Here is a 26,531-nt window from a genome sequence, read left to right on the forward strand (position 1 = left end):
ATATAGCTCTTCATATCTGACCCATTTTTCAATTTTCAAAAATGCTGTGATAACAGTCTTTTTGGGTTTGGGTTTTTTTCAGCTAAGACATTGTGTTCTAAGCCTTAGAACCCTCAGTGTAATGAATTTCATGCTGCCCTTTTTTCCAACCAGTTAGCAGGTTAAGACTGTTAAATGGAGTTCAGAATTCAATTTGAAAGGTGATACGTTTGCAGTGCATGTGTTTATTCTACACAGCAATGTCTATTTGGCTATTACGCAAAAGGACTGAGGAAATTTTGTGGCAGTGTTTGTAACATCCTCAGCTTAGTCATGTATGGTGAAATTGTACTTCCAGGAAATGTGATTGTGCAAAGTTTAAGTGTTGACCTTTTAAGAGTTAAGTTGTGACCATTTGAAGTAGCTGACAAAATATGATTATGATTATACACTAAAAAAATTGTGACCTCCATTACAGTACTTATCCCTGATTTCTGAAAAGTAAAACCTTTAGGGCCAACAGAAAACATACAATGTTAATAAATTCCATGTTAGCGTTGTAGCAGTTTATAACCTGCAGTGTAACCCATTTCAAAGCTTGACATTTACTTCTGTCAGTATTCTCAGTACATCGCTGAGACATCACTGGCACCTCCAGGCACAGATGTACTTGTTGGAGACCAAAATGCCTTCAGACCCACCCCTTGAAGCCAGCCTTGCACTGGCAGGCTGCCTCGTGCAGCATAGATGCACAGCAGGGTATGAAGACATTATTCATTGCTGAATATCCTCCGTTCTGCTTATGGACAATCCACTAGGACACAAAGTGGTGATGAGACTCTATATGTGTTGTATTAGCCAGTAGGCTGATACGGCATTGGGCATAGAGATTAATTTGTCTGATGAAGCATATTGCTCAATGTCCAAGTGGAGACTGGTGACAAGTAGCTCCAAGGAGACCTTATAAAGTCTTCCAATACTTAAAGGGGGCCTACAAGAAGTCTGGAGAGGTACTTTTTGCAAGGGCATGTAGTGACAGGACAGAGGGGAATGGCTTTAAACTAGAAAAGCGTGGATTCAGATTAGGTATTAGGAACAAATTCATCACTCTGAGGGTGGTGAAAGACTTGAACAGATTGCCTGGAGAATTTATGGATGTCCCATCCCTGGCAGTGTTCAAGGCCAGGCTGGATGGGGCTTTGAGCAACCTGGTTTAGTGGAAGGTGTCCCTGTCCATGGCAAGGGGGGTTGGAATTAGATGGTCTTTAAGGTCTCTTCCAACCCAATCCATTCTGTGATTATCCGATTTCTACACATGCATGCATGCATGCATGCGGGTATTTCAAGTAACACAGTCAAGCTACCATGCACTCCATTTGTTGAAGGTTGCTGGCAAAAAATGATTCTTGATTGTCCTGAATGGTAGATACTTAAATCAGCTTTTAAACATCTGGAAAAAAAAAAAAGAATTTTTCTTTTTCTCTCATTCATTACATTCTGAGAATTGTTTGCAAAAATCCAAGTGCCATTATTGTTTCCTGTAGTTTAAACCAGTTACATTTCTGCTGTTCTGCTTTTCTGGTTTGCAGCTAGCAAGCTATACATTATAACTGTCAATTCTGTTGTAACATCTTTGACAGGACGATAAGCAATGAAGAAAAAGCATATTGTCAAACAGCTAACATCTTGTTAGCAGCAGCTTATTCTGACCATGATACAGCATTGAACGTAACTAAACCTCTGTAATTCTACTTTATAGGTTACATCCAGGAAACACAATTTCACTTTCTTCAGGATCCTTTGGCTTCAGGTGTCTGTATTCAGACATGTTGGACTTGACTTTCAAAGATATTTAGGTACCTTGTTGTGGGATGTGGTTCTAGGAGAAAAATAGGTAACAAAATAATTCATAGCAACAGCCATAAAAGATGAAGTAGACATGAAATTGCCAGAGTTCATATTTTCTTTCTTTTTAAGCAAGATCATGGTTTTCAGTTTGCATAATCACATCATTATTAACTGAAGTGATTGCATTTCCATTCTGAGTGTAGTATGCAATTTCTTTCTCCACCATGATAGTAGAGAATAAAGTGGTATAATAAGTTAGAGGGCATGATAGTTATAGTGTGTAGGTGATATATGAAGGGTAGGAGCTTTTATGAAAACTGTAGCCAGAAGATTTAATGAGTGACAGGGGGGGACGACATTGCAGGGTCCTGACGGGTTTGCAACAACATGGCTGATACGCTGCCTCTGTAGGAAAACCATATAAGCAAGGATGGGAAAATTATAAATGACAATTGCAATTGCAATTGACAGTTAAAGGAGTGAGAGTGTTAAAGAGTGTATATTAAGCAATTAATAATCCTGATTCACAAGCTGTGTTTGGTTGATTTATTTTGGTGACTGTACATTCATTTCTTATTCTGTATGGAGGCAATAGCACACTAGTAAGTATACATGTGGCTGAGTCTTGTCCATCTTCCTGCCACAAGGCAGAATCAGTTACATTTAAACTAGTCTGGATAGATGCTTGCCTCTATCCTGTTCGCAGAAACCTCCACTGGTGAAGATTCCACAGCCTCCCTGGGCAATCTGTTGAGTGTTTAACTATCCTCATACTTAACCTTTCTAGTGTTAAATTGAATTATTTTTTTTTACTGCATCTTAAGGCCATTAGCTCTTTCCCTGTGTGTGGTGGAACAGTTTGTGCCTTTCCTCTTCGCAGTAATATTTAACATTTGTAGACCATTATAATGTCTTTACTGTCTTCAGTAAATCACCCAGGTTCTGTCAAGTTTTTCTTCATGGTGTATGTTTGCAAGACCTTTGCTCAGTCTTAATGCTTTCCTTTGGACTCTTTCCAGTCAATTTGTATGTTTTTTAAAGTATGACTTTAAAGTATGACTACAGCATCCACTGTATCCACTCTGGCAGGAAATAATTATTTGTAATGTAAACTGTGCTACTAATCTTTAAATATGTATGGGTTTCAATAGTGGCTTTTGTTTTGAGTTATTATTATATGTAGATCTTCCTCTGTGAACCAACTGGCTGTCTAGTCTTCCCCCCCAGGATGTATTTGTGTGTTCACTGCTATCTCCATTAACCCACTTTGTCTTCCAGAATTTTATCCTGTGCTTTCTCACAGTTTGTCCTAGCATTTCCTAACATTGCCTAGCATGCCTAGCATTCTATTTTGGTCTTTCTTAGATACAGACACACAATTTTAGTTCTGGCATCACAGTCATTAAGGAGAGAACAGAACAGCAGCAAAAGCACTGGACCATGCTATTTGTATCTTTGCAGGTTGACAGTGGAACACGGAGGACAGTTTCCCAGCTGTTATTACCCTGAATGTGCAGTAGTTTAATCAGAAATTTCCTGGGGAAATTTGAGGAAAGTGCTAAGGAAAAAGAATTCAATCACACAGTACTATTTGGAATATATATGGATCGTGATGTAGTGTATTCATAACTGTCATCTCATTGACTCATTAATTTGCTTACTAACTTTCTTTTGTGCTGTCATTAGTCTGTTAGTTGCATTTGTAGTTCTTGTTCTACCAATCACCTAAATAATGGAAGAGTGGCAGTAAAACTGCTCTGGGCTGCAGTGACATAAGATAAGGCCTTGTACCAGGAAGGCTGTCAGAGGAATATCTCTGTATTTTCATGGATTACAGTTGCTTCTTGATAATAAACTAACAGATGTGTCTGGCTTAGGATAGAAGCCTTTTCATACCAAGTTATACTTTTTTCATGATATTTTGAGTTAAGATGTTACACTAAGACTAAACTTTCATGGGAGAAATCTAGATTAGATGTCAGAATAATAGAGATAATTTGATGTTTCAGCCCCATGGCAGATGTTTGTCTAGATCCGTGTCTGATACCAAGGAACACAGCTTCTCCTTGAGATGACAAGTTGAAAGATGGGAGACATAATCATCGTGACTGTTCAGTTGCCACTGTTATTTTTTTAAGAGAAACAGATGCTATTTTCACTGGTTTAACTAAATTCAAATTTACACGAATGTATCAAACTAATAACGTATCCTGAGTGCTTTCAATTCGATTGTGTATCTTAATGTTGCCCAAAGTTTGCCCGCGGGTGAAGAGTTTGTGTTCACCATCACCATTTTGTTTGCATTTTTCTAATTCTTTGGATAAGCCTACCTTATATGTATGAAGATTTTAATCTAGAGACTCAGAAGTTCATTTGTCATAGAATCATAGGATCATTAAGGTTGGAAAAGACTTCTAAGATCAAGTCCAACTGTATTTATGAAGTGTTTAAAAACCCAGGGGGCAGAGTGCTGTTGAAGCCAGAATCTAAGCTAAATAATAATGTTGGAACCTTATTACAGAAGAGTTGTAAAATATAGTGAATGTTATAAGTAATATTAATCTTTTCTAATCCAGTGTATTTTAGCTATCTAAGGACGGAGGTATGTATCTTAGTACTCCACAAGCCTCAGAAAATGCATGTCTCATTAAATGGGTACAAGATAGCAACTAGATTTTTATTGGCAAGTTGAGATCCTTAAATAACTTTTTAAAGCTACTGTAAATGTCTGTGTCACTGAAAATAGAGCACTGTTATCTGTGCTTTCTCATACTGGATATACTGACAGTCTTTGTGGACCAGTAGTATTGGTGTTAGTACTGTTGACCATGTTATGCTGCCAGGTTCTAGTTACCAGCTGTCCGAGTTAAAGCCTTCACAGAAGAAATCAGCAATGTGTAAACGTACCCTAATTCACCTACTATTCAAACAGATCAGCTTGTATGTTTGAGCTTTGGTTAGGTGGATGAATGTTTGAGGCATTAAAGCTGTTCCAGAAAAGTTGTGCCCCTTCTGTTGTTCACATCTCTAAATTTTACATTTGTCTGCAAGTATATGAATAAGGAATGAAAAAATATTTCTTCTTATTCTATGTTGCTTAGGCCTACCAGTTCACTTTGCCAAATTTGTGATGAAACAGCACGTACAAGACCAGCAAGTAATTAGTTGAAGAGGTAATGCCAGCAGTGTGGTAGAGGTTAATATATAAGGACAAGTTGTGGTCCATAGAATAACCTGAACTAGAATTAGAAAGAGCTTTGTGATTATTCTCCTGTCACCTCAAAATAGAGTGGCCATCAGCCATAGTTCATAAGGTGGTTATGATAGGGGCTGTCCAGATGTCACACATGTAAGCTGTCACATGCAGAAGCACTGTCATATAAACCTCTTCCTCAAGAGATTGTATTGTGGTTTTTAATACATCTTAAGGATTATATCTAAATTTCTAATGGAAAGAGGTAGATATCATTAACAGCAGATTCATATGAAGGAGAAGAATTAAAATAGGGATTATTAACTTTCTCATATAAATGATCTGATATTGTATTTTATGGAAACAGGAGATTTGGATGAAAGAAACCTTTGCTTATTTACAACATCATCTTCTTTCTAATGCAAGGATTTCTATAATCAGCTATAGTTTTAATGCATTGGAAGGGACAGAAAGAGAACAGAGAGAAGAAAGGGACATCCCGAGAAGGAAGTGCTACCACTTTGTTTTAGCAAGCCACAAATAGGTTTCCCTGAATAAGAGTTTTTGTTTATCTCAAACCAGATGCATCCTTGTCACAACTGAATCAAAGCACTTGCATGGAATATTGCCAGCTGGGACATGCTTCCCACATACAGATTAGTTTACCAGCGTGCAGAAATGAAAGCTACTGAAAGTAACCGTTTCCAGTGATTAGCAAGAAATCTTTGACATTTGGAAGCAGAACAGGCATATTATGCAATGAAAATCTGTTCAGACTTGTTTGAGCAATGGTCTGTTGAAAAGTGCCATGTGTTTTCTGTGTTCTGCTCTGGAGAGCAAGTGAGAACTTTAATGAGAGACGTTTGCAGTGAACACACACTCGCACATTTTGCTTCCTGATCTCAGTCAGCATTGCGGCTCCAGCCAAGGCAGATACAAAATTTCTGCTTCCACTGTTCTTCCAGCACTATCATCAGCATCCACACAAAATAATGCCATCACTTTAATAGCTTTTATCTGTAATCTGTTTATTCAGAATCTATTAACTTAGCCCATCACTTGATATTCTTTGTATATTTCTGACCTCCACATTCCTGTCATTACTTACTGTGAGTCTTGCTGTATCCACCTCTCAGACTATAGTTGTCTTTCTGATTCTTAATACATACGTAGTTCAGGTTCCAGATGAATTAACAATTTAGATGCAAACTCTCTGGGATCCATTCCAGGCTCTTGAAGTTTTGGTTAGAAATACAGTCTGCAAAAATTACTGCTTCATACATCTCACAGTTCTTCACAGATAAGCATAGCTTTGGCACTACTTATAAATCAGGAGGAGATGATAAACCTTTTAAGGGGGACGCAAGTGAAAGAGAGAAGCAATGTGGGAATAAATAGTTATTTAAGAAAACATAATTCAATGGCATGAGTTTACAGAATGTTCAGCTGAAGTATGTTCTAAATACAAGCACAAAACGCTAAGAACAATCCTGAATACATTTGAAGATACAAATGTATTTAGTCTGTAATTTCAGAATAGATTTATGACTACATCAGTTGGTAAGTATTATAATTTTTATATTAAATTTTAAGAAGGTAATTTCTGCTGAATAAAATTTGAAAGTAAGTAAGTTTAGCTGATAATGGCTTTATTTCAGTATTTCATCTAGAGAAGCTTAGTACCGAATTTTCATAATAGTAGAAATCTGAGACAAGCTACTGTACTGTTGCTAGAATCACATAATGGGTTTCCTTTCTTCCTGAAACAACAGAAACTTCTCAATTTCTCCCTAGACTGATAATAACTTACCCACTTTGGAAATGCGTGTCCACTCTTTCCTTTCTGCTTTTTTCCTCTCCGCTGTAGTTGAGTACATTCTTCAGCATGCACTGTTCTGCTGTTTTAGGTAAGATTGGCAATTTATTTCCAGTTTTCAATGAATACCTTTATAAGCTTTGAAGAATGTGATTTTGTGGCCTGTGTAAATGCTGACTGCCCAACATTCGTCTTGCCAGAATTGCTGTTGCCAGAACTAGCACAAGATCAAAGGAGAGAGGTTTTGCCACATGGCATTCACCCTTAACGCCAGGTGGTCTTTGAGCTTGAAAGAAAATCCTCTGTATACACTGATATCCACAAAGAGATAATTAACAGACACAGCTAATTCTATTTGGTCCTTAGCATTTACCAACAAAAAAGGAAGCAGAATGCCTATGCATATGCCACAGCCCATCAGATAGCTACAGGAGCTGCCTAAAACCTGGCTTCTAACATGGATTATCAGATGTGGGCTGGGACATCTGCATTGAGCCTAGGCACAGATGGGTTTTCTATGTAGCATATAGATTTGTAAACGTAAACCAGTATGTAATACATTTCTAATCAAGAGTTCATCTGAGGTTATGGTAATGATAATGATGGCACTCTTCCTACCTTCTGATTTTGGCATTGCGTATTTGAGGGAGTCACTTGGTGTTAGTAACCGAGAAGAAAATCAAACCTCTGTACTTAATTTCATCCCTATTAGTGAAATGTGAATTGTGAATGGTATTAATGTGACTAGTGAAAGGAATCCTCAGCCTCAGTTTATACTCTACATTTGTTTAACTTTTTGTCAACTGACTCTTTGGAAATTCATCCCCCAGTGTTCTTCTTGACTGGAAACAGCCTGCTTCAGTGGTGCTGATTACTGTTTGAAAGTGGAGAGCGTTTATCTCCTGCTCCTTGTTCATACTGTTGCAGGCTAGCAAGGCTAAAAGAGTGGGTAATCAGAGCTTTAATTGCAGAACTGCAGAATGTACAGCAGGCTGCATGAATGCATTCATCGTCAGATGTCATCCATGAAAAGCTACTTCACTCACTAAATTAAAACTCACTGCAGTTTTTAAACATTAAGTACAAAATTAAAACATATTATCTCTCTTTTTATGGAACATACGAAAATTTAAAAGCCCATAGAGCTTCTTAACCATCACATTTATAAGACCCCATCAACATCTCATATAGGAGGTTTCTGTCTTAAAGGATGAAGAAATCCATATCACAGGAATGGGCAGGTTGTCATTCAGGATCTTTCTTTCCAAAATCACAAAAACTGGGTGATCAAAAGATGACTGAAATGAAATCTGTATTACTAGTTATCAGTGGTCATTCCCCAAATCAGGATGTGTACAAAATGAATGACAGAGGGCTTGGCCAATGTTGCAGCCTTGCATTTTCTATCGTGAAAACTGTAATTTTCATTTTCTTTCTATCTAATTTGATAGTACCTGCATGGTCATGAAGTCCAAATGTACAGCATGCAGTTCTTGGAACAGCATTCTGGGTATCATACAGAACTTTAAATACATAAAGATTTCAGAGTTCTTGTTTGGCATAGTGCTAAAGCTATTTTCAGTTTAAGCACCGACTGAAAAATACTTATTTAATATACAGCTTAAATACACACAGATTATTTTATCTCATAGCAGAAGCACACTATTTCCAATTACTATTCCATTAAGACTACAGAGATGATTCAACACAACAGTTGTTGTTTCTGTTAAAAGCCTTAATCGTATTAATGTTGTCGCACCAGTCTTCTCAGGAAGCAGAACTTCAGTGTGCACTGACATTTAACACATCACAAAATAAATGGCTAGAGTGTTTGTAGAACTCTTTCAAGCAATTGCCTCAGTTTTTTCTCCCAAATTGCCTGTTTGTCTAGAAGCAGCAAGGGAAATTAAATTAGATGTTAATGTTCTATCCAAATATTCTATAATTTCCATCAGTTCCTCCTTAGGAATTGTAAGCTTCTTGCAGCATTTGCTTTTTTCTCCCAGAGAAGTCATAACTAGGTATAATTGTGATTTTCTGTAATAGTGTCATTCTATGTAGATATTCTTAAGTCTGGATGTATTCCCATCCACCAATCAAGAAATAAGAGTATTCCAGCGCTTCAGGTTCATAGGAAAGCATTGTCTTTCACAAGGATCTCAAGGTTAAACTCACCAGGGTTGGGGGCCAGAACAGCAACTTTGCCCTACCAAGTGTTTCTGTTCTTCATGTTTCCAGGTAGATCCCATGAATTTCAGTCTGGAGCAGAGATCAGGAGACTTGATACAGAAAAGAGCAGGCCTTTTAAAGAACTAGGTTATAGGGGTCTTCTTCACAGAATTGAGGCCAAAATATGTGGATGCTTTATTAATCCCAAACCAAGAAGATTTAAGGAAATTCAGAATTAAAATCAAACTGAAAGTAAAGTAAGATTTGCCACTGTTTGTAACTGAAAACTGATTTGTCAACAAAGGTGTTATCTTCCACTCCCTGGATTGTCCTCTACAGGTGTGGGTTTTTTCTATTGCACCACATATATTTCTGTCACAGCATTTTGTCATAAAAGGCTGCTACATCATATTCTTTCCAGTGATCTAATGGCTGTCTTAAGAACTATTTCTGAATCTGGGCTCATTGAGTGCTTTGGAAAGGTGCTGCACTTTTCAGAACAACTACCTAACTGTAGGCAAGATGCAGCTGAGAATAATGGCAGCTGACTTTTGGAAAAGAGCGGTCCTGCTGGGGATGTTGTGTAGTGCAATGTTAATTTTTATCCTTTTCTGAGAAAACTTATTATGCAGAATAATATGGAAAAAAATGCCTTTATTTTTTACCTTTTTTCTTTTCCAAAAATATTTTTTTCAAGTGCATAGAATCTCGCTAAAATATAGCAAAAAGAAATTTTAAGCATCTGTTAATCCATTTTTTCAGTCTATTCAGGAGAAACATATGATGCAGCTTGTTCAATTTCTCAGAGTTTTTCCTACAGTGTGTTTTGATTAAGGGTGACCAACTTGCTCACAAATATATTAAAAAATCCATTTAGTTTTAAAGAGTAATACTTCCAATTGGGGATGAGATGCATTCTTCTTTTAAATTTAGGCAGCAGAGTTTAGTCTTAGAGTAAATCACTAGTAGAGTCTAAGTTACAGCGCTCCAAAAAAATGAAGTTGCATGGTGTTGCAAACAAGTTCCTGGGATTCTTCTCCTTTTCTGTCAGAACTAAAGTTAAATCTGGATCATCTTTTGAAGTGAGATACTGAAATCCAGCGAAGTGAGATAGTTATTCAGAGGCAGACAAAAGGACCTCTGGATTATTCCAGGGGTACGGGCAGCTGTATCACAGACTGAGAATGTGGCTGAAGCTCATAGCAGCTCCCTTCTAAACAGGACATACAATTTTCTTTTCCATGGGCATGTGTCAAGGAGACAGTATATACTTATGCCACATCCTAGGACAAAAGTGCTGCCTCGCTGTCATGGTTTAAGCTGCTGAACCTAGGACACTCACTGTGGTTTATCTTTAATCTTAAGAACTAGCAACAGCACCCAGGTTTTATAATAAAGACCTTGCTTGAGTTACTATTCACCTACACAGTTTCTTCGCAACTTCATTGCCTAGACAGTGCTCTGTATTTGAAATTGTGAAAATCCATTACCTGAAGAGGTTCTGCCAAATAATTCGCTATTTTGCCTAAGTTCCAGACCTTAAATTGAGCACAACAGGTGCAAAGGACTTTTGCTGGTTTAGGTGTTGACAGGAGTTCCTTCAGAAGGAATTCCAGTCTCACTGTTTGAAAGTACCACAGTGAGAAGTCCTCAACTACATCCCTCCAAGAGTACTTTGTATTTTGTTTCCCTGTTTCTTGTATTCATATACTTTGACATCTTGCTAAATCTACTAATGTAAATGATGTAATTTCCTTAGTAGTTGTTCCCTTGGAGATGTGTCAGGCAATTACTATTTTCAACTTAATTAGTCAGAGTCTACCTGGTAAATGAAGATGTTCTCAGTTTTACGTTGGCTGCATATTTAGAATATTTAAGTGTTCTAACAGTACTTTCTACTTTGAGTTAAGATTCCAAGCTCTGTATTTTATGGCAGTGGTATAAAACAATCACGCTGCTTTGCTTAGATGAAGGCAGTTAAAGACCTACGAGTTCTTGAAAGTGCATTCAAGCCTGACACAAATATTTGTGAGTGCTCTGTGATGATGTCGTTTACTCGAGCGGAATCTGGGGAAATAAGTTCAGGCCACCCTTTGAAAATTTGCTGCTGAACATTAGAGCATAGATTTCCCTCTGCACAGCAAAATGCTCTTCATACAGGTTTGGTTTTACTAGCTTAGAGCAGAAATTAGCCTTCGTGCATTCTCACTGTATTATTTGTGAAGTAGTGGAAGTCTTCCCATGATTCTGTTGGACTTGATGACCTCCAGAGGTCCCCTCCAACCTCAACCATTCTGTGATTCTGCAATGTCAATAGGGGCAAGCACACTCATTGTTGTTAATGTTTGTTGTGCTCTAATTATGATCTCTACTGCAAAATATTGTTTAGTGATCTTGAAAATTACATTTACCTAAGACATATAAGTTATGTGAGTGAAAATTGAGGCGTACTGTTCTATATCGCCTTTGCTTGAATGTGTCAAAAAGCTCTAAAATACATTATTCAAACTATATTCTAAGTCTCCAGATTAGTTCATTCAAAACGGTTAAAATCAACGGTACAGATGAATGATTTCTAAGTGTACTAAAAATACGATCTAACACATTCATCAGGAAGAAATTTTAGCCGTGCTTCTGATCTTTTTTTTCATTCCAAGTCAAGCCTTTTGAATGCACTACAAATTGTATTCTGACACCGTAACTTCAAGTTTTATAAAGCCTTTCCTCATGAAAAGCTTCCATATGTTCCCCCATAAAAGATTATGAAGTAATGTGCAATTCCTGATGGTCTAGAACGTATGCATCAATAAAATCATGTGGGAGAGAAGTTGACCGGTTTTCAGTACTTTCCATAATGGGTATATTACAAATAATTTTGCAAAACATGCTCTAAGCCTTCTTTTAGCTTCCCTGTGGAAACACTAGTAACAATATGAAACAGGTTTTATATTAGAATGGAAGGTGCTCATAACAGAGCCAGCCTTTTCTCAGATATTGAGCGGTAACATTGGATAATTCAGAGCAGGAAAACTCTTTCTACATTTTGTCCTCTGCTATTTCATTACTAAGTGTTACAGTCCCACCTTCATGAGAACGTAGTTAGGAGTGAAAACATCCTGAAGTCATTCTGTTGCTTCCTACCAAACTGAATGCAAAAGCTCATTATAACCCTGTTTCAGTTTTGGCTGGGAGAGAGTTAATTTTCTTCCTAGTAGCTGGCACAGTGCTATGTTTTGGCTTTAGTATGAGAATAATGTTGATAACACACCAATCTTTCAGCTGTAGCTCAGAAGTGCTTACCTTAAGTCAAGGGATTTTCAGTTTCCCATGCTCTGCCAGTGAAGGGATGCACAAAAAGTTGTGACAGAGCAAAGCCAGGACAGCTGGCCCAAACTAGCCAAAGGGATATTCCATATCATAGAACATCACGCTCAGTATATAAACTGGGCTACCTGGCCAGGAGCTTCCAGTTGCTGTTCAGGGACAGTATGGGCATTGGTCAGCAAGTGGTGAGTAATTGTAATGTGCATCACTTGTTGTTTTTTTTTTCCCTGTTTTCCTTGGGTTTTATTCCTCTCTCTCCTTTTCATTATTGTTGTTGCTGTTACTATACTTTACTATATTTCACATATCAGTACAAGTTCTTACCTTAACCCACAGATTTTTCTGATCTTCCTCCCCAACCCATAGGAGTTGGGGGACAGGCAGTGAGGAAGCGGCTGCATGGTGCTTAGTTTCTGCCTGGGGTTAAACCATGACAAGCCCTTTTACTGAGCTCCCCAAAGCCTAAGAAATTTCTCTTAGCTATATTTTACAATCCCTGTATGACAAAAAGCACCAATGAAAGAAACTATATAAAACAAAAATGGAGGGGTGGGGAGGGGAAGAAAGAGGAGTATATTGAATACACTGACTTTATATTTTTTCTTTTTTCCAAAATTACAAGCAAAATCTATGGGAAAATAGTAACAAACTAAAGTCTTCTTTTGATGGTATTAGTAAGAAGAGGGTACTAGTAAAAAGAAGTGTGACCTCTCTATAACATCTCCTTCCTGTTTATTAAATTGAACAGCCAAAGAGCTCCTTTGGACTTTGAAGCTGTTCAGATGCGCATAAATGCACAACACCTGAAATGGTCAATTCCACCTGCAGAAAGTAATGGATCAGTTTAAAGTATAATAAACAAGAAAAACCAACAGCAGGTAACATGGCTGAAGAGCTGTCTGCATCTTCAGCAGGCTTTCCAATAACCTATTTCAGCCAGGTCGTTAGACACAATGCAGAGACTGAAGCATTCACTGTATCATAGCATCAGAATAGTTTGGTTTGGTAAGGACCTTCAAAGGCCATCTAATCCAACCCCCTGCAACAGTCAGGGACATCTTGAACTAGGCCAGGTTCTCCTTTTGAAAAGCAAATCTCCACCAGCTGCACTACAAGCACAGTTGCTGTAGTGAAAAAAAAAGTGTTTTGTTTGCTCTCAGTAAGGCCCAGGGACCCTGGCACAAACAGAACAAGCTGATTGATGGCCCTGCCTGCCTGTATCTGCATGACTTAGGAACTTCAGATGCCATCCCTGTGAGTCCTGTGGACCCAGGGGACTACCATGGCATTGGCTTAAGTGCTGCTGATGGTAGCAGGGCACAGAACCCAGCGGCTGGAGAGAAGGAAAGGGTGGGATGTGGGCCCCAAAGACAGCCCTTAGTGTGCTGGCACTTTACTGCATATGGGAGCAAAACTGGGGGGAATGCTTAAGCTCAGGTCAGCAGATGGTGAGTAAGCGTGTACTGTCATTAGCAGAACTAAACTGTCTTCAGTTTCTGAGGGTCTTATGCTGAAGTGTCTGTAAAGTGTCAGCAGCAAAAATAATGGGTCAGGTTAAAGTTTATCAGCTGGCTCAGTCCCTGTGAGTTAGTTTCTTTTAAATGATTTTTACTACAGCTAACAAGCCCCCCCCCCCAAACAGAAGTTGTGCATTCCACTCTAGTTCATTTTGTTCCACCAGTATTGTACCAAGTGTCTTTGGCACCATTCTCTTCATCCATCCATCCATCAGTTGAGTACTGTTGCTGAGCTGTGTGGCAGAGCCGTCTGTCCTTTGTGTATCTATGGCTCTTAAGCACAATTACGCTGCTGCTAGACCTAGTCCATGGGATGTGCCCTTGGTGTGGGGAGAAATGTCTGTTCCTTCTGCTTGGCCATGATGCAAGAGCTAATAACTGTGTGCGAATTAGTGTATGTACTCCGGAGCTGAGCTAAGCATATGTATTTCCTAAACCCAGCTATCTACTCTTGCCCTTCTTCTCTGTGTGATAATACGCTACTAAAACTATGCCAGTTTAGGATGTGATGCCAGTGATTTCCCTATCAAATTCTACAATTTGTGGGATGATATTCCCCCTGGAACAAGAGATGAAGGTGGAAGGCAGGCTAATTGGTTCAGCACTCCCCCACTGCCTCTGAGCACAGGCACTTAGCTGCTGTAATTGTGAAACAGAAGAATTTACCCTTGAGTTATAAACTGGTATCACAGGACTCAGTAAACAGTGTATACTTCATGAACTGTCAGCTATTCAGAGTACTGTCATATATTTTTACCGTTTCAATGCACTTTTCCAACTAATACCTGTAGCTAATGCATTTTCCTATGTTAAGGTGGCATAATGTTCATGGAGCAGGGAGAGGTTGGGTTTTTTTCCTCAATAAATCCATACCAGTAAGCTGCTAAACAAAAGCTGTATTTCAGAGCCCTGAGGAACTGTGGCTTAATATTAATGTCTCCTTTTCCCAATTTAGAACCAGTAAAACCTTATACTAAAAGTCCTTCCCATTAGTGTAACGGCACCCACTGCAACAATAAGCGTTGATTTTTACGCGGAACAACAGAACGAGCGTAAAGCAGTAGTTTCCATATGATGTGCCTGACAGAATAGCATTTCTCAAGGAATTTGTTTAACTAAAGAAATAATATCCTAGCATCTTGAAAGTGTCCAGAGTGGTTGCTTCAAAGAGATGATTTAAATTAAGCATTAAGATTTCTATTGCTAGCATACACCTCTAAAAAATGACTATTGCTTTTCCAATTTGGAGCATAAAGCAGCAGGATACGAAGCAGCAGGCACGTTTTTGGTGGGCTTTAGCAAAGCATGACTCCAGTTTGGAAAAAAAAAGAGGAAAGACGACGTCTTCATTGCCCAATTGGAAAAAAAAACAGTTAGAAGGAAATATAATCATTGTGAATTGCTTTCCACACAGAATTTTGTATTTCTGCAAAACTGATGTTTTCTCCTTAATATCATGCTCACCCCTCCCTTCTTTTCTGTGGTATTTCCAGAGAGCTTTCTCCCTTTCTGTCTTGAACACAGGTTTTTGTTGCAAAGTTTCTTTCAAGTATTTAATGAATGTTTTAATGCAGACAAGTTAAAATCTGAGTAAGCTCCTATGTTACTGTAAATGCCCAAGGCTCTTATCAAACCTCTGTCCTGGTGGTGGTTGATGGGATGTAAGAGAATTAATTTTCTTTACCCACTATGTGCAATGATAATCAATGTCACATATATAGTCATGTAATTATCTCAAACCATTTTCCCATTTTGCAGGCAATAGTATCAAAAGATTAATGAACTTTCAGCCTCTCCTTTGTTGGCAGTTTTGTGTTGATGGATACTGATCAGGGCTGAATGTTATCATTCTTTTCAGAAGCTGTTTGTGGACTTCTAGGAGAGACTAAGTGAGGTCTTGTTCTTGTAACTCTCTCTTCTACTTAATCAGAGGCATTTTTGAAGTGACAGTAGACTATATGGATGGGATTAAATTGCCTAAAACAACACTAGATGGCTGCTCATAGATACCCAATTAATACTGCTTTTCCTTTTCCTGCCACTTACAAAGAGTGCAAATCTCCTGCAGATACTGTCAGATCTGCCAGTCAGATATGAGTGTTGATTTTCTGGAGCATCTCAAATGACACCAAGATTTTACACTTACGCAACTGAATCTTTTAAGTGTGAGAGTAAAACATTATTTGTATGTATTCCTTTAGTTATTTGCTGCTTATAAAGCCTCAATAATTTTATTCCTCCAGCTCTCTTAGTATTCACTGACTGAATTGCTCCAAAATTTGCTGCTCCTCGTTTTCATTTCTGAATATGTACAATAAGTGAAATGAATTTGAGTGTGTCTTCATTACCTTCTATAACAAAGCAACTTATTGTAAGACTGCTAGGAAATGAGTTATTTGGCATTTAACACCATTTAAATGTAAGAAAATGTCGATGGTGCAGCTCATGCTGTTTGGCTTTTCTGAAGCTTTGTACATATGGTATGTGACTCACAGTGGGTGTGCTTTATGGTTGGTATAATTCCTATTTTGAATCAGAGAAGCAAAGTTTTATTTGGGAAGCCTTTGTATGTTCATTATTTAGCCTTCATGTTTTAGGATGCTGTTTAGTACCGGATATCTTGGAGTTAATGAAACAATTTCCCATTTTAATACTGAATTTCTGTGTATTTCATTCTGGACTCTATCCATGTTGGCAACACTTCTACAGGAATGCTGAGGGCTTTTCAGGAGTGGTCAGAGGGAAAACTTCTGTGCCTTCTCTCTAGCCATCCTATATAAAAATACTGCATCCAGAGCACTAATTAAATTGATTCTTCTCCCACAGACTGTAGCAGGTCCCATAACAAATTTAAAGGGCAAGTGTATTGAGAAGAAACAATAGAACTCTTGCTTGAAAACTGCAGAGAAAAATTCAAAGCTCTCTTAAGCTACTTTAAGTTCAGCAGATACATCTGTGTGTTTTGATGCCAGATTTTCCTCTCTGTATTTTATGAGTTAAGAAGCCAAGCAAACAAACAACTGTTGCATTAATTTCAAGAGGGCCATTTGTTTTTTCTCATTGTATATAAATAACTAAGATGTTTTCCTTCTCTTAAAAAAACAATCGTGTAATACCTGCAAGGTGATGAAAACAAACCTGCCAATGCCTAAAATTTTGGATGGATGCTTGCTTGATGTACTTGCAAAAACCCCTAAATTATTCTGATTGTCGATTTAAATTTATTGTAAGATGAGAGAATCTTGACTCTGTGCTTTTAAGCACAGTGTGTAGAGCTCTCATTTCAGATCCGTCTTTGATGCTGGCATTAACTAAGCATTAACACGAGTTAGCTGAAATAATGTCTCCAGATCTCTGTATGTGTGCTGAAAGCTGAAACAGTGGATGAGATGATAAAATCACTATCACATATCATCACTCTAATAGATATGTCACAAATACTTCTTTTAAAAGAGGTGGATGAGATAATGATTGTTTCCAGAAATAAAACTGTACATTTAGGCAATGAGAAGAATAAAAAGTTTATTATATTGAAAGCATAAAGTGTGTTAAGCTTCTGGTGAGAGCAAGCAGAAAGGGACCATGTCTGTTCTCCTGGTTTTGGCCTGGATCCATATATACTGACAGTTGTTGGGAGATGTGATGGAAGCTCTGGCTGATATAGCTGCCATGACACAGAAGTCAGTAACTTAGCTCCAAATTCTGGTTCCCCTTTTCCTCTTGTCTGACAAGACTTCTGTCAGGTGGCTTTAAAATACTAGATTAAACACACCTTTGGTGGTATAGCTTCACCTCTACTGGTCTCTCTTTGGTTTGTATACAAAACTGTAAAATGCCTCTGTAGCACAGTTATTTTGGAATGCATTATGAATAGCCAGTAGTTGTAATTTGCCTTTAAATACCTTTTTTTTCAATTCCTAAAGGTGCTGGAGTTCTTCATTTGCAAAGTATGCAGAAAACAACCTCTTTCTGGTTAAAGCTGTGTATTGTTTGACTTGGTTAAAAAGCAACAAAGACTTTTTAACTGCTTTTTATAAGATCTGTTCCAGTGAAACTGTTAACTCTGCATAGATTTGGTTATTCTTTCTTTAAACAGTCGACTTCTTTTATCAGCCAAAGAACAAGTCATTTGATTAATGATCATTTTTATCTCTTTGAAAGGATCCTTTCCGACCATTGGGGTGAAGTCTCTTTCGAGATTCCTGAGGGCGGGATTTTTAAATAGCATCCTGGCCTCACATCCAGTGTCAGGGGGTGGATCTTTACCCCCCAGCATTTCCTCTGGTAGGTATTCCAGCCTATTCCCCCCACCATCAGTCTTTCCTTTTACCATTTGCCCCATGTCTCCACACATCTTAGGGAAACAGCGTTTGGTATTGGTCTGGCAGGGAGACTAGATGTTCCTTCCAATAAAAAGCCAAACTGAAAGGAAATGGTGAAGATAAATTACTTTTCAGGAGCTAGCCTGAAGCAGTGTAAAAGAGAAACTATGGGAGAAACTGATGCGTTGTTCGGTGATCAACCTAAATATTGGAGGAGAAGGCCTGGTATTCTCTAGTCATACACTTCATGAAGCATGCCCACGTGCACCAAAGAAACGTAACTTTAAAAATGCCTCTAGAAAAGCACAGGGTTTATGTGCTTCTGTGACTCTTCCCTAAAAATTTTCATTCCCTTGCTAAAAAATCGAAGCAAGACGAATTTGGAAAAGGAAAATTTAATTATGTATTGATGTAGTGTTTAAATCCTTTGTATGCTTCTGTAGTTGCAACTTGTATCTCATGAAAACAGCCTTAATGTTTATCAGTAAACTTTGATGACAATTTGAGCTACTATAATTCTCCTAAAATGAGTGAGAAAGCCCCATTGCCTGTGTTGCCAGCGTGGCAATCTGTACTGCCTCTGGCAAGGTCCCCAGCAGAGGCACAGCTGATGATGGCATGAGGGACCCTAGAGGGTTGGTATAAGGTTGAGTGTAGGGCAAGAATGAGAACACCATGCCAGGTAAACAGGCTGCTATCAGGTACTGGGCTGAAACAGGAAAGGACAGGTTAGAGGCATCCTTTCCCAGAAAGGCTGTATGTGTTTCCATTCTCTTTTAGCGCTATTAAGCATCATCTTCCATCAAAACTAAGAAATGAAGAATAAATACACGCACCTTAATTACAGTTAAAACTGCATCCAAGTTCAGTTCTGCTCCTTTCCAAATTACATATTTCTGTGTAAAATTAGTCTGTACATGGGCCAATGTCACATTTGTATCCTTTCAGGACATCTTACCTCTCATGTTACTTACAGTTTTTCTTAAAAAGAAAAATCTCTTATGGTAAAAGTAGGGGAAAAAATGAAAAATTACATTCTGTTATTGATTTGCTATACAAAAGAAACTGTTCTGCTTCTCTCTGTTCCATTTTATGTATTGCAGTCATTATAGGCCTCACTAATACAAGATAATCCTTTTCCTTTTTTTTTGTGGTATTATGTCTTTTGTTTATTTTTTTCTTTAAATAGAAGATCCTCAGCAACTTTGATGTCTTTTCTTATGACTGTTTGGGTGTCTTTTTTTAATAGTTTGTTAAATGCTTTCATATTTTTCTCCTTGGTTTATCAGAGTGTTTAATAAACCCTAGGCTATTGGCAGTCAAAATCACAATAAGATTGGTATCTGTAACCAAACAACTGTGTGGAAGAGGAAATAGTCCAGGTCCAATAAAATTCTCTGTTTTGAATGTAGTGTTATCTATAGCATAAATCTATTAGATTACAAATGGTTTAACTGCACCCATGAACTGGCAACTCAACTACATATCTTCCTACAGGTTTATTTTATAAGATCCTCAGGACTGTTGTTTTCTGCGTGCTTGTAAAGCTTTTTATCACAATTTTTAAACTTAAAGCAGAAATCTTAAATGTGGTTTCAAAATTTCTTGCTATTAAATGTCTTTTACTAAGAATTCTGATTCAATCTGTTGAAATATTCAAAACAGAGAAAAAAATTGAAATACAGCTGCATGATGTGCACCATATAGCCTAGCAGGGTAATGGAAATACATGTTATTGTTTGATAGTGTCAGCAACAAAAAAAGCAGCAACCCCAGAGAAAGGGAAAGACTGCCCACCTTTTGGATAATGAGGTTTGCCAGGTAGTTGAAAGCCAGTGAAGAACTGCAATAAGGGCGATGGACAAGAGTGTTCCTTTGAGAGAGAGTGCATATGGGGGGGCCGGGTGGCATGAAACTCCATAGTTCAAGTCAGAAATTGCTGTTAACAAATGTATCCTAACAGTCATGCCTGTAGGGCTGCTATTTAACTCTTCATTTCTCATTTTATCATAGTCGTATTTACATTAAGCATAAACTTAATTCTGAATTGCTTCTTTCTGTTGCAGAGATGACCAGAGGATGCTATTTCCGTTTCATGATAACTGTCTTAAATTGCTAAAACCAGCATTGCCATGCATGTGAGGAAAAAACCCATACGTTTAATACATTTATTTCTTTTTAAAGAGGTTTGTCGAAGGGAGTACTGATGTAAGACGTGAGAGACTCAGAACTGAAACTGATTCAGTGGAAAGTATAAGTTCATCCTGGTATCGTGAATCTCTTAATAACAAACAGAAGTGATGTACCCTTTGTTCCTTTGTATTGAAAACTACTGCACTAAACACCTGACCTTTTTTTCTGACTATTGCTTTACCAAGGAACAAAGACACCCAAGGCAGCAATGCTCCAAGAAGGTGTTTAAGCAGTGATGTCTGTGTTATCATGGCAGCCTCTGGCTGTTAGCAACAGGCAGGCAAAATCAGTTCCCCGTTGCAGCCTTGATGCAGCCTCCAAGGCTTCCCCTCTCATTAAAAGTGAGAGGATTGCTGTTTGTGTATTGGTACTGGAGGGAGGCATGCTCAATTGCTGCTTTTGCTAGCACAGTGACCCCACTTTCATTATCTAATATGTTGGGCTCATATTGGCCGGCAGCTTTCATAAGCCTACCAGAAGTACTTAATGTTTAATAACTTTGCTGAATTATAATGTAATGGCTTCAGATGCAGCTTTTGTGTAAGATTTCAGTGAATTTAACTACACGAAAGGCTTAAAATGCCTGCATTATTCTGCTGTTACAGTCATTGGAACAAAGATAATGGGATGGGTTTTATTTTCCAAAGCCTTTAACTCAAGCTAAGTGGCAGATTTACTCCAAAATAGTTGGAAAATTTATTCCTTACTAAAGACAAAATGCTTTTAGATCTTCTTTCTCTACAAAATCCCCCACAGATGTTTTAAAGGAAACACAGAAATAAACTGGAAAGCATGCTATAAATAAGTGTTTGAAAATCAGCTTGGCAGGGCAGTGTAGCTGTTGGTTTCCTTTTTTCCCTTTATACTTTTCATTCAGTAGTTGTGGGGGTTGTATTTCTTTTACCATTGCACTGGCAGATGATGTTCGGTATTGTGTAATAGGGTGTCTGCTTTTGCACTCCGCAAAGGTTCACTTACGTAAAAGGGTATCCTCATTTAGCCAAATTAAACATTAATTTATGCTGCTGGCAGGAGGCATTGCATCTTTCTGTATAAATAGATTGCCTCAGATGTAGGTGGTTTTTAAGCCTAGACATAACTATGCTTGTACTTGATAGTTACATCAGAAGTCTGTCACTGCTGTACTGCCATTTCAGTAGAAGTAAAGCTTTTGGCAGGCCTGCAAATATCTATCCTAGATTTTTGCAAAAACAAGCCCATTTTCAGACAGCTCCTTTTGATTTATTGATCCTTTATGTCACAAATTACTTAGTTTCTAATTATCCCCCCTGTTAGCAGTACAAATTCACATGGCTTAGTTAACGTAGGTCTATAATGACAGATGGATTCACATAAGTAATATTTTCTCATTTGATATCCTTACATATATTAAATAGAATTCTTAAACCACTTAGCAGTGTACAGTCCTCATCAGACTTGCACTGGCGCGAGCTGTGGAAGTTTGCCCCTTCCTTTCAGTTGCATACGCACATATATACACATGCTGTGAAAAACCAAATAACTAAATTGCCAGTGCTACATCTATGTTTTCCAAATGCCAGCTCTTCCAAACTAAGTTGAGTGTTCTTTGTTCCATTTGGGGGAAATTCTTAGTTTACTGTTCTTGCTGTGTGTTGGCAGCTCTTGATTTCAGCCGTGTGTACAGGGTTTCTTACATAAGTGCATACCCATACTGCCTGGCAGAAGTTCCGGATAGAAAAATATGTGGTATGCTGCTGTCTTTGAAGAGTGTCAGACTGATTGTTAAGCTTGCCAAGTTGGAAAGGAAGGGAGGGAAAGCAAATGCCTTTCCTACTGTTTCTTTCAAGCTAAACTCCTTTCCTGAGCTTTTCTGTTCACAAGAACAGCTAGAGATGGGTGTCAGGATATGAGAAACTATGGAAAAGTTCCTGTTAAACAGACCTCCCAGACCTCTTTCTTGCTGTTCAGCATTCAAACTACATTAACAGGAGAGGGAAAAGAAAACATCAAAATTATTCTTTCCACATACATCTTTCTTTGAACATCAGTGTTGTGATTTGCTTGTGAAGTCTTCTGATCTCCCCATGTAGTCAGCAGCTGGATCATTGCCCCATGTTTCATTCATAGGGCACAGGACTCCTCCTCCACATGAAGTACATTGTACAGAGGATATCCGCCTTTCACTGTTTTGCTGCCTGGTTTTCTATGACTGTCTAACATACATTGTAATGTTCACATTTATTACAGGGAGCTTCTCAAAGAACTCAGATATAACTGTAGAATACTAAACCAGATGATTATCAGTTTTCTTTTTCCCCCAAATTAGTATTTTATTACCATTTCCAAGTGCACCTGAATGAGCCCATTATTCTCGATATTGTAAAAACCAACAATTGAAAGCAGATTATATTGACAGATCCTTATTGAACAAAATTACTCAACAAGAACCATCAAGGAGCCATTGTTCATAGTGAAACTCAACTACAGTTATTGGTACTCCAATAATGAGAAAAGCAACTTCTTTTTTTCAGTTAATGTGGTTTTCCTTACTCTAGATTCCAGCACCTAAACTGCTGTATTTCTTATTAAATGAAAATTGCTATTCCTTTCTCCCTAGCTAACAAATTGATTCTTTTTTTGCATATGTATTTTCAGTATCTCTAAAATGGCTCTTCCAGTTGATTTTTTCCAGCCTAAATGCTATTTCACTGGCATGTCTAACCTATAAACCCTACAACTAATACATAACGGAGTGTTTTCTGAGGATAGAAGTCCAATGAATATGGACTTTTCCATTAGGCAGGCAGGAAGTACTTCAGAACCAAAATAGGGATTGAGCAGCGAGTTGCATCAATAGTGAGATAAACTTTTGTGTGTGTGCTGCTCCATTAGGGTTTAGCTTGAACTAGAACTGGAATTAAGCTCTGAGCATAGTACAGGGCGTGATAAAAGGAGGTCATTCTCCACCATTGCTAAATAGCAATTTCCATGCTTAGATGGTCATCGTAAACACTTCCAAGCATTTTATCCCTGGAAGTTCAGAAGCATTTATTGGCCTGTGTGGTCATTTTTACATAACGTACATCACTGTTGCATATTTTTTTTTAAATCTGACTACAGAAAAGGTGGTAATTTGCTGTAAGAAGCTTGTGAATTGAGGCAAGTTGCTGTTCATTACTAACAGGAGCAGAAAGGTAGGAAGAGGGGAGCTGGAGGAGCCTGATGGATACGCACAGAGATGTATTTGTAAACAAGCACACATTTGTAGGTAGCACACAGTTATCACAGTTATTCTTAGTTTCAAGATGAAAGGGGAGGGAGGAAACCTGAACTCCCTTTTTAACATAGCAGTAAAGCATTGAATGTGAAAGCAGATCCAGATAGATTTTTTTTGTGAGGTGGAAGTTGGAGGGAATAGTTAACTTGCATAATGTTTAGGGGTTTTTTGGTCTGTTTAGGTAGGAAGCCAGTGCACCTTTACCAAATTCAACTTGCTGAAATAACATTCTTATGTGCATGGAAAATAATCTGCCTAACTCCAGATTTTACACACTGATATTTAACAAGCCTCTTCAAGTGCCTTATAAGGTTGGTGAACACTAGACAGTTCTGGACTGATGCGTAGGACCCGTTTGTGATGTCTAGTTATGAAAATTTGACTCCTTCCACTGAAATGCCTTTTTCTTTCTCAGGAAAAAAATCTAGTTATTGCCAGCTATGTCTGCACAGTTACCGGAGTTGTGTTGTGGGAGATGAATACTTTTGGTTGTCTTCTTCATGTGTCAAAGGGTTTCTGTATTTTTCTTATGTTTTCAAGATATATAAAACTCTGCATCTGAAGTTTGCTACTGGATCAATCTTCATTATAACTCCTGGGGTTTTGTTTATGATCAAAATCAGAGTTGAAGGGAGAAGCTTGAGAATGTGTGCCTTCATGTCCTGAGGGTAGAAAACCTGAAAGAGAAACAAGAAGAAAAACCCCAAAGAGACCACAGAAATGCCACGAGGCTAGGTCCAGAGCATAATTTGTTTGTTAGAGCCCTGATTCATGATCTTTTGTTTTCTTAATTCTGGATTTAGTAATTCACACATGTTACAAAGCTTCCTTTGTGGATTTTAGAAACTTGAGGAGTACTGATGTGTAGCCTCCAATGCCTCTTGAAAGGAGAAATTATGCCTTTCTCGTCTGCAGAAAGCAGCAAGACACTCACAAATAGTGAGGAAGGAGGTGATGGCTCATCAGTTTTGTATAGCTCAGAAGTTTAAAGTTTATGTAGACCAAAGGGAAATAGGAGCAAAACATGTGCTCAAATAGTAAATGGGAAGAAACACATAAAGAATGTTCTGAAGCGCAAGACATGTCAGAATCTTATAAAGCTCACAGTCAGGCATAGTAATGAGAAATCGCTCTGTTAGTCTTATGTCTTTAGCTTTAGAAGGAGGTAAGTTTGTGGAGAAACAAAATCAGAACATGGCTTTAGAGTGAGAAATGCCTGATAATGAGGTAATTTCCTGAGACATGCGAGTTCTGACTTGCAGAAGGTATAGAGTAATGTTCTCTTACATGAACAAGAGAACCGATTCCAACCTTTGCTGTTTTAAGTGGAAGAGTAAGTACCCTGTGTTTCTGTTAACAGATCTATTGACATAATGAGTAGTAAAGATTTCATTGTAAGTAAATAGAAATGAACAAGTAGTAACTATATTACTTTTGGTGGATTACTATTACATAAAAAAAATCATTAAAGTAGGCTTTGCTGCATTATTTAAAATGGCAACAGGAGACAACAAGCTGACTATTTTGTCATTAATATGACTTATTCATCACTCTACCACTCAATTAAATTACACACTCTCAGAATCTTGTGTTATGGAAAAAGAAAAGGAGAACTAGGAATATATGCAGTGTAAGTTTTGATTATGATTCACGTCTCACATTGTTCTTCAGTGTTTGTGGGTTTTCTTTTTTGTATTTCTGCTTATCAAAAAAAAATGTCAAGCAGATTGATCAGTGCAAAATACAAATTGCAACATACTGTGAGGTGGCGTGGCATCACTACGGATTATGCTGATTTTATTAGAATGGCATTGCAGTACAGCTGGGTGGGAGAACTCCAGGGAAAAACTTTCTTAGGGAAGAAAACCCACCTTGTCAAAACCAGTCAGCTTCTTATCACACGGTAGTAGTTGCATTAAAACAGTGAATAACTCCTGCACCTTCTACAGATTCGTCTAACTTCTGAGTAATTAAATCCATATCCTTTTCCTGCATCATGCCAGCACCAATACTGCACTTGGGTGTTGAGTCTGGTTTTCCGAGATGGTGGGAGTCTGAAATGGATTTGTCAGAGCCAGAGTTGCTCCATATGAAAGGAGGTAAAGCTGCTTTAACAAATAGCCCACACACACTTCTGAGCTGGGAATATTTACAGTTTCACCGGAAGTATGATGAAAACAGTGAATGCGGCTATGGTATCAGTATATGTCATGTATAAATACAATTATAATTTCATATTGATAAGTGTGTAGTGAAGTGATAAATTTGTTACACTACGGTGCTGCAAACACTAAATGGGATATGCACATAGTGTGTAAAATCCATATTTGGGGTTAAGACCTGTTGCCTCAGAACACTATATAATTCTTATATTTTAAAAGTCTGTTTTCTCATAGTATTTCTTACTCCAGCACTGCTAGGTATCCAGAACTGCTACGAGAATGATTTAACTGATTCGGTCATCGCATCCATCCATCATCAGACTTCTTTTGCTTTATCCTTCCCCAGTTTGAACATGAAGTTCTATGCTCTCCTCCAGCAGCACCCACTGTTTTTAGCCCCTCGATGCTCTTGATGTCTGTATTTTATTCCAAGTCCTCAGCCCAAGATTGCACTTTTTTCAGTGTTCTTTTTCCATGCTTTCTCTTATGTGGACTTTGACTGTAAAATTAACTCAGCTCTTTCTCAGGTCCTTCTCCAGTGCCTATGCCTGTATCTCTGTGAAAACACTCAGCTGCTCAAGTCTGTAAACTAGAGTCTGGGTGTCCCCCTATCTGGTGAGGTGCCCACATGCTGCAAATGGGACTCATCATCAGTCACGGGAGTTGTCTTTTGGTCCATGCTCTCTTGTTCCCTGGGGCTACATGTGAGCTCTTGCAGGCTCACTCAGCACTGGCATCACTGTCTGTGC

The 26,531-nt window shown here is 38.2% G+C and overlaps 1 protein-coding gene across 9 annotated transcripts in view; it reads left to right on the forward strand.

The window, feature by feature from the left end:
- Window positions 1–26,531, forward strand: part of EPHA6 (EPH receptor A6) — a 471,056-nt gene that overhangs the window by 376,623 nt on the left and 67,902 nt on the right. For 7 of the 9 annotated variants that reach the window (XM_062624018.1, XM_062624010.1, XM_062624011.1 and 4 more), the window contains one exon: window positions 18,008–18,130. The exons of the other annotated variants lie outside the window; for them this stretch is intronic. In XM_062624018.1, coding sequence (XP_062480002.1) covers window positions 18,008–18,130 — 123 coding nt within the window. The remainder of the gene's footprint in view (window positions 1–18,007; window positions 18,131–26,531) is intronic. 9 annotated transcript variants of the gene reach the window in all.

Source organism: Pezoporus occidentalis, unplaced genomic scaffold, assembly GCF_034315485.1.
Source record: "Pezoporus occidentalis ecotype Australia unplaced genomic scaffold, CSIRO_AGI_Poc_V1 ctg26, whole genome shotgun sequence".
NCBI classification, from domain to species: Eukaryota; Metazoa; Chordata; class Aves; order Psittaciformes; family Psittacidae; genus Pezoporus; species Pezoporus occidentalis.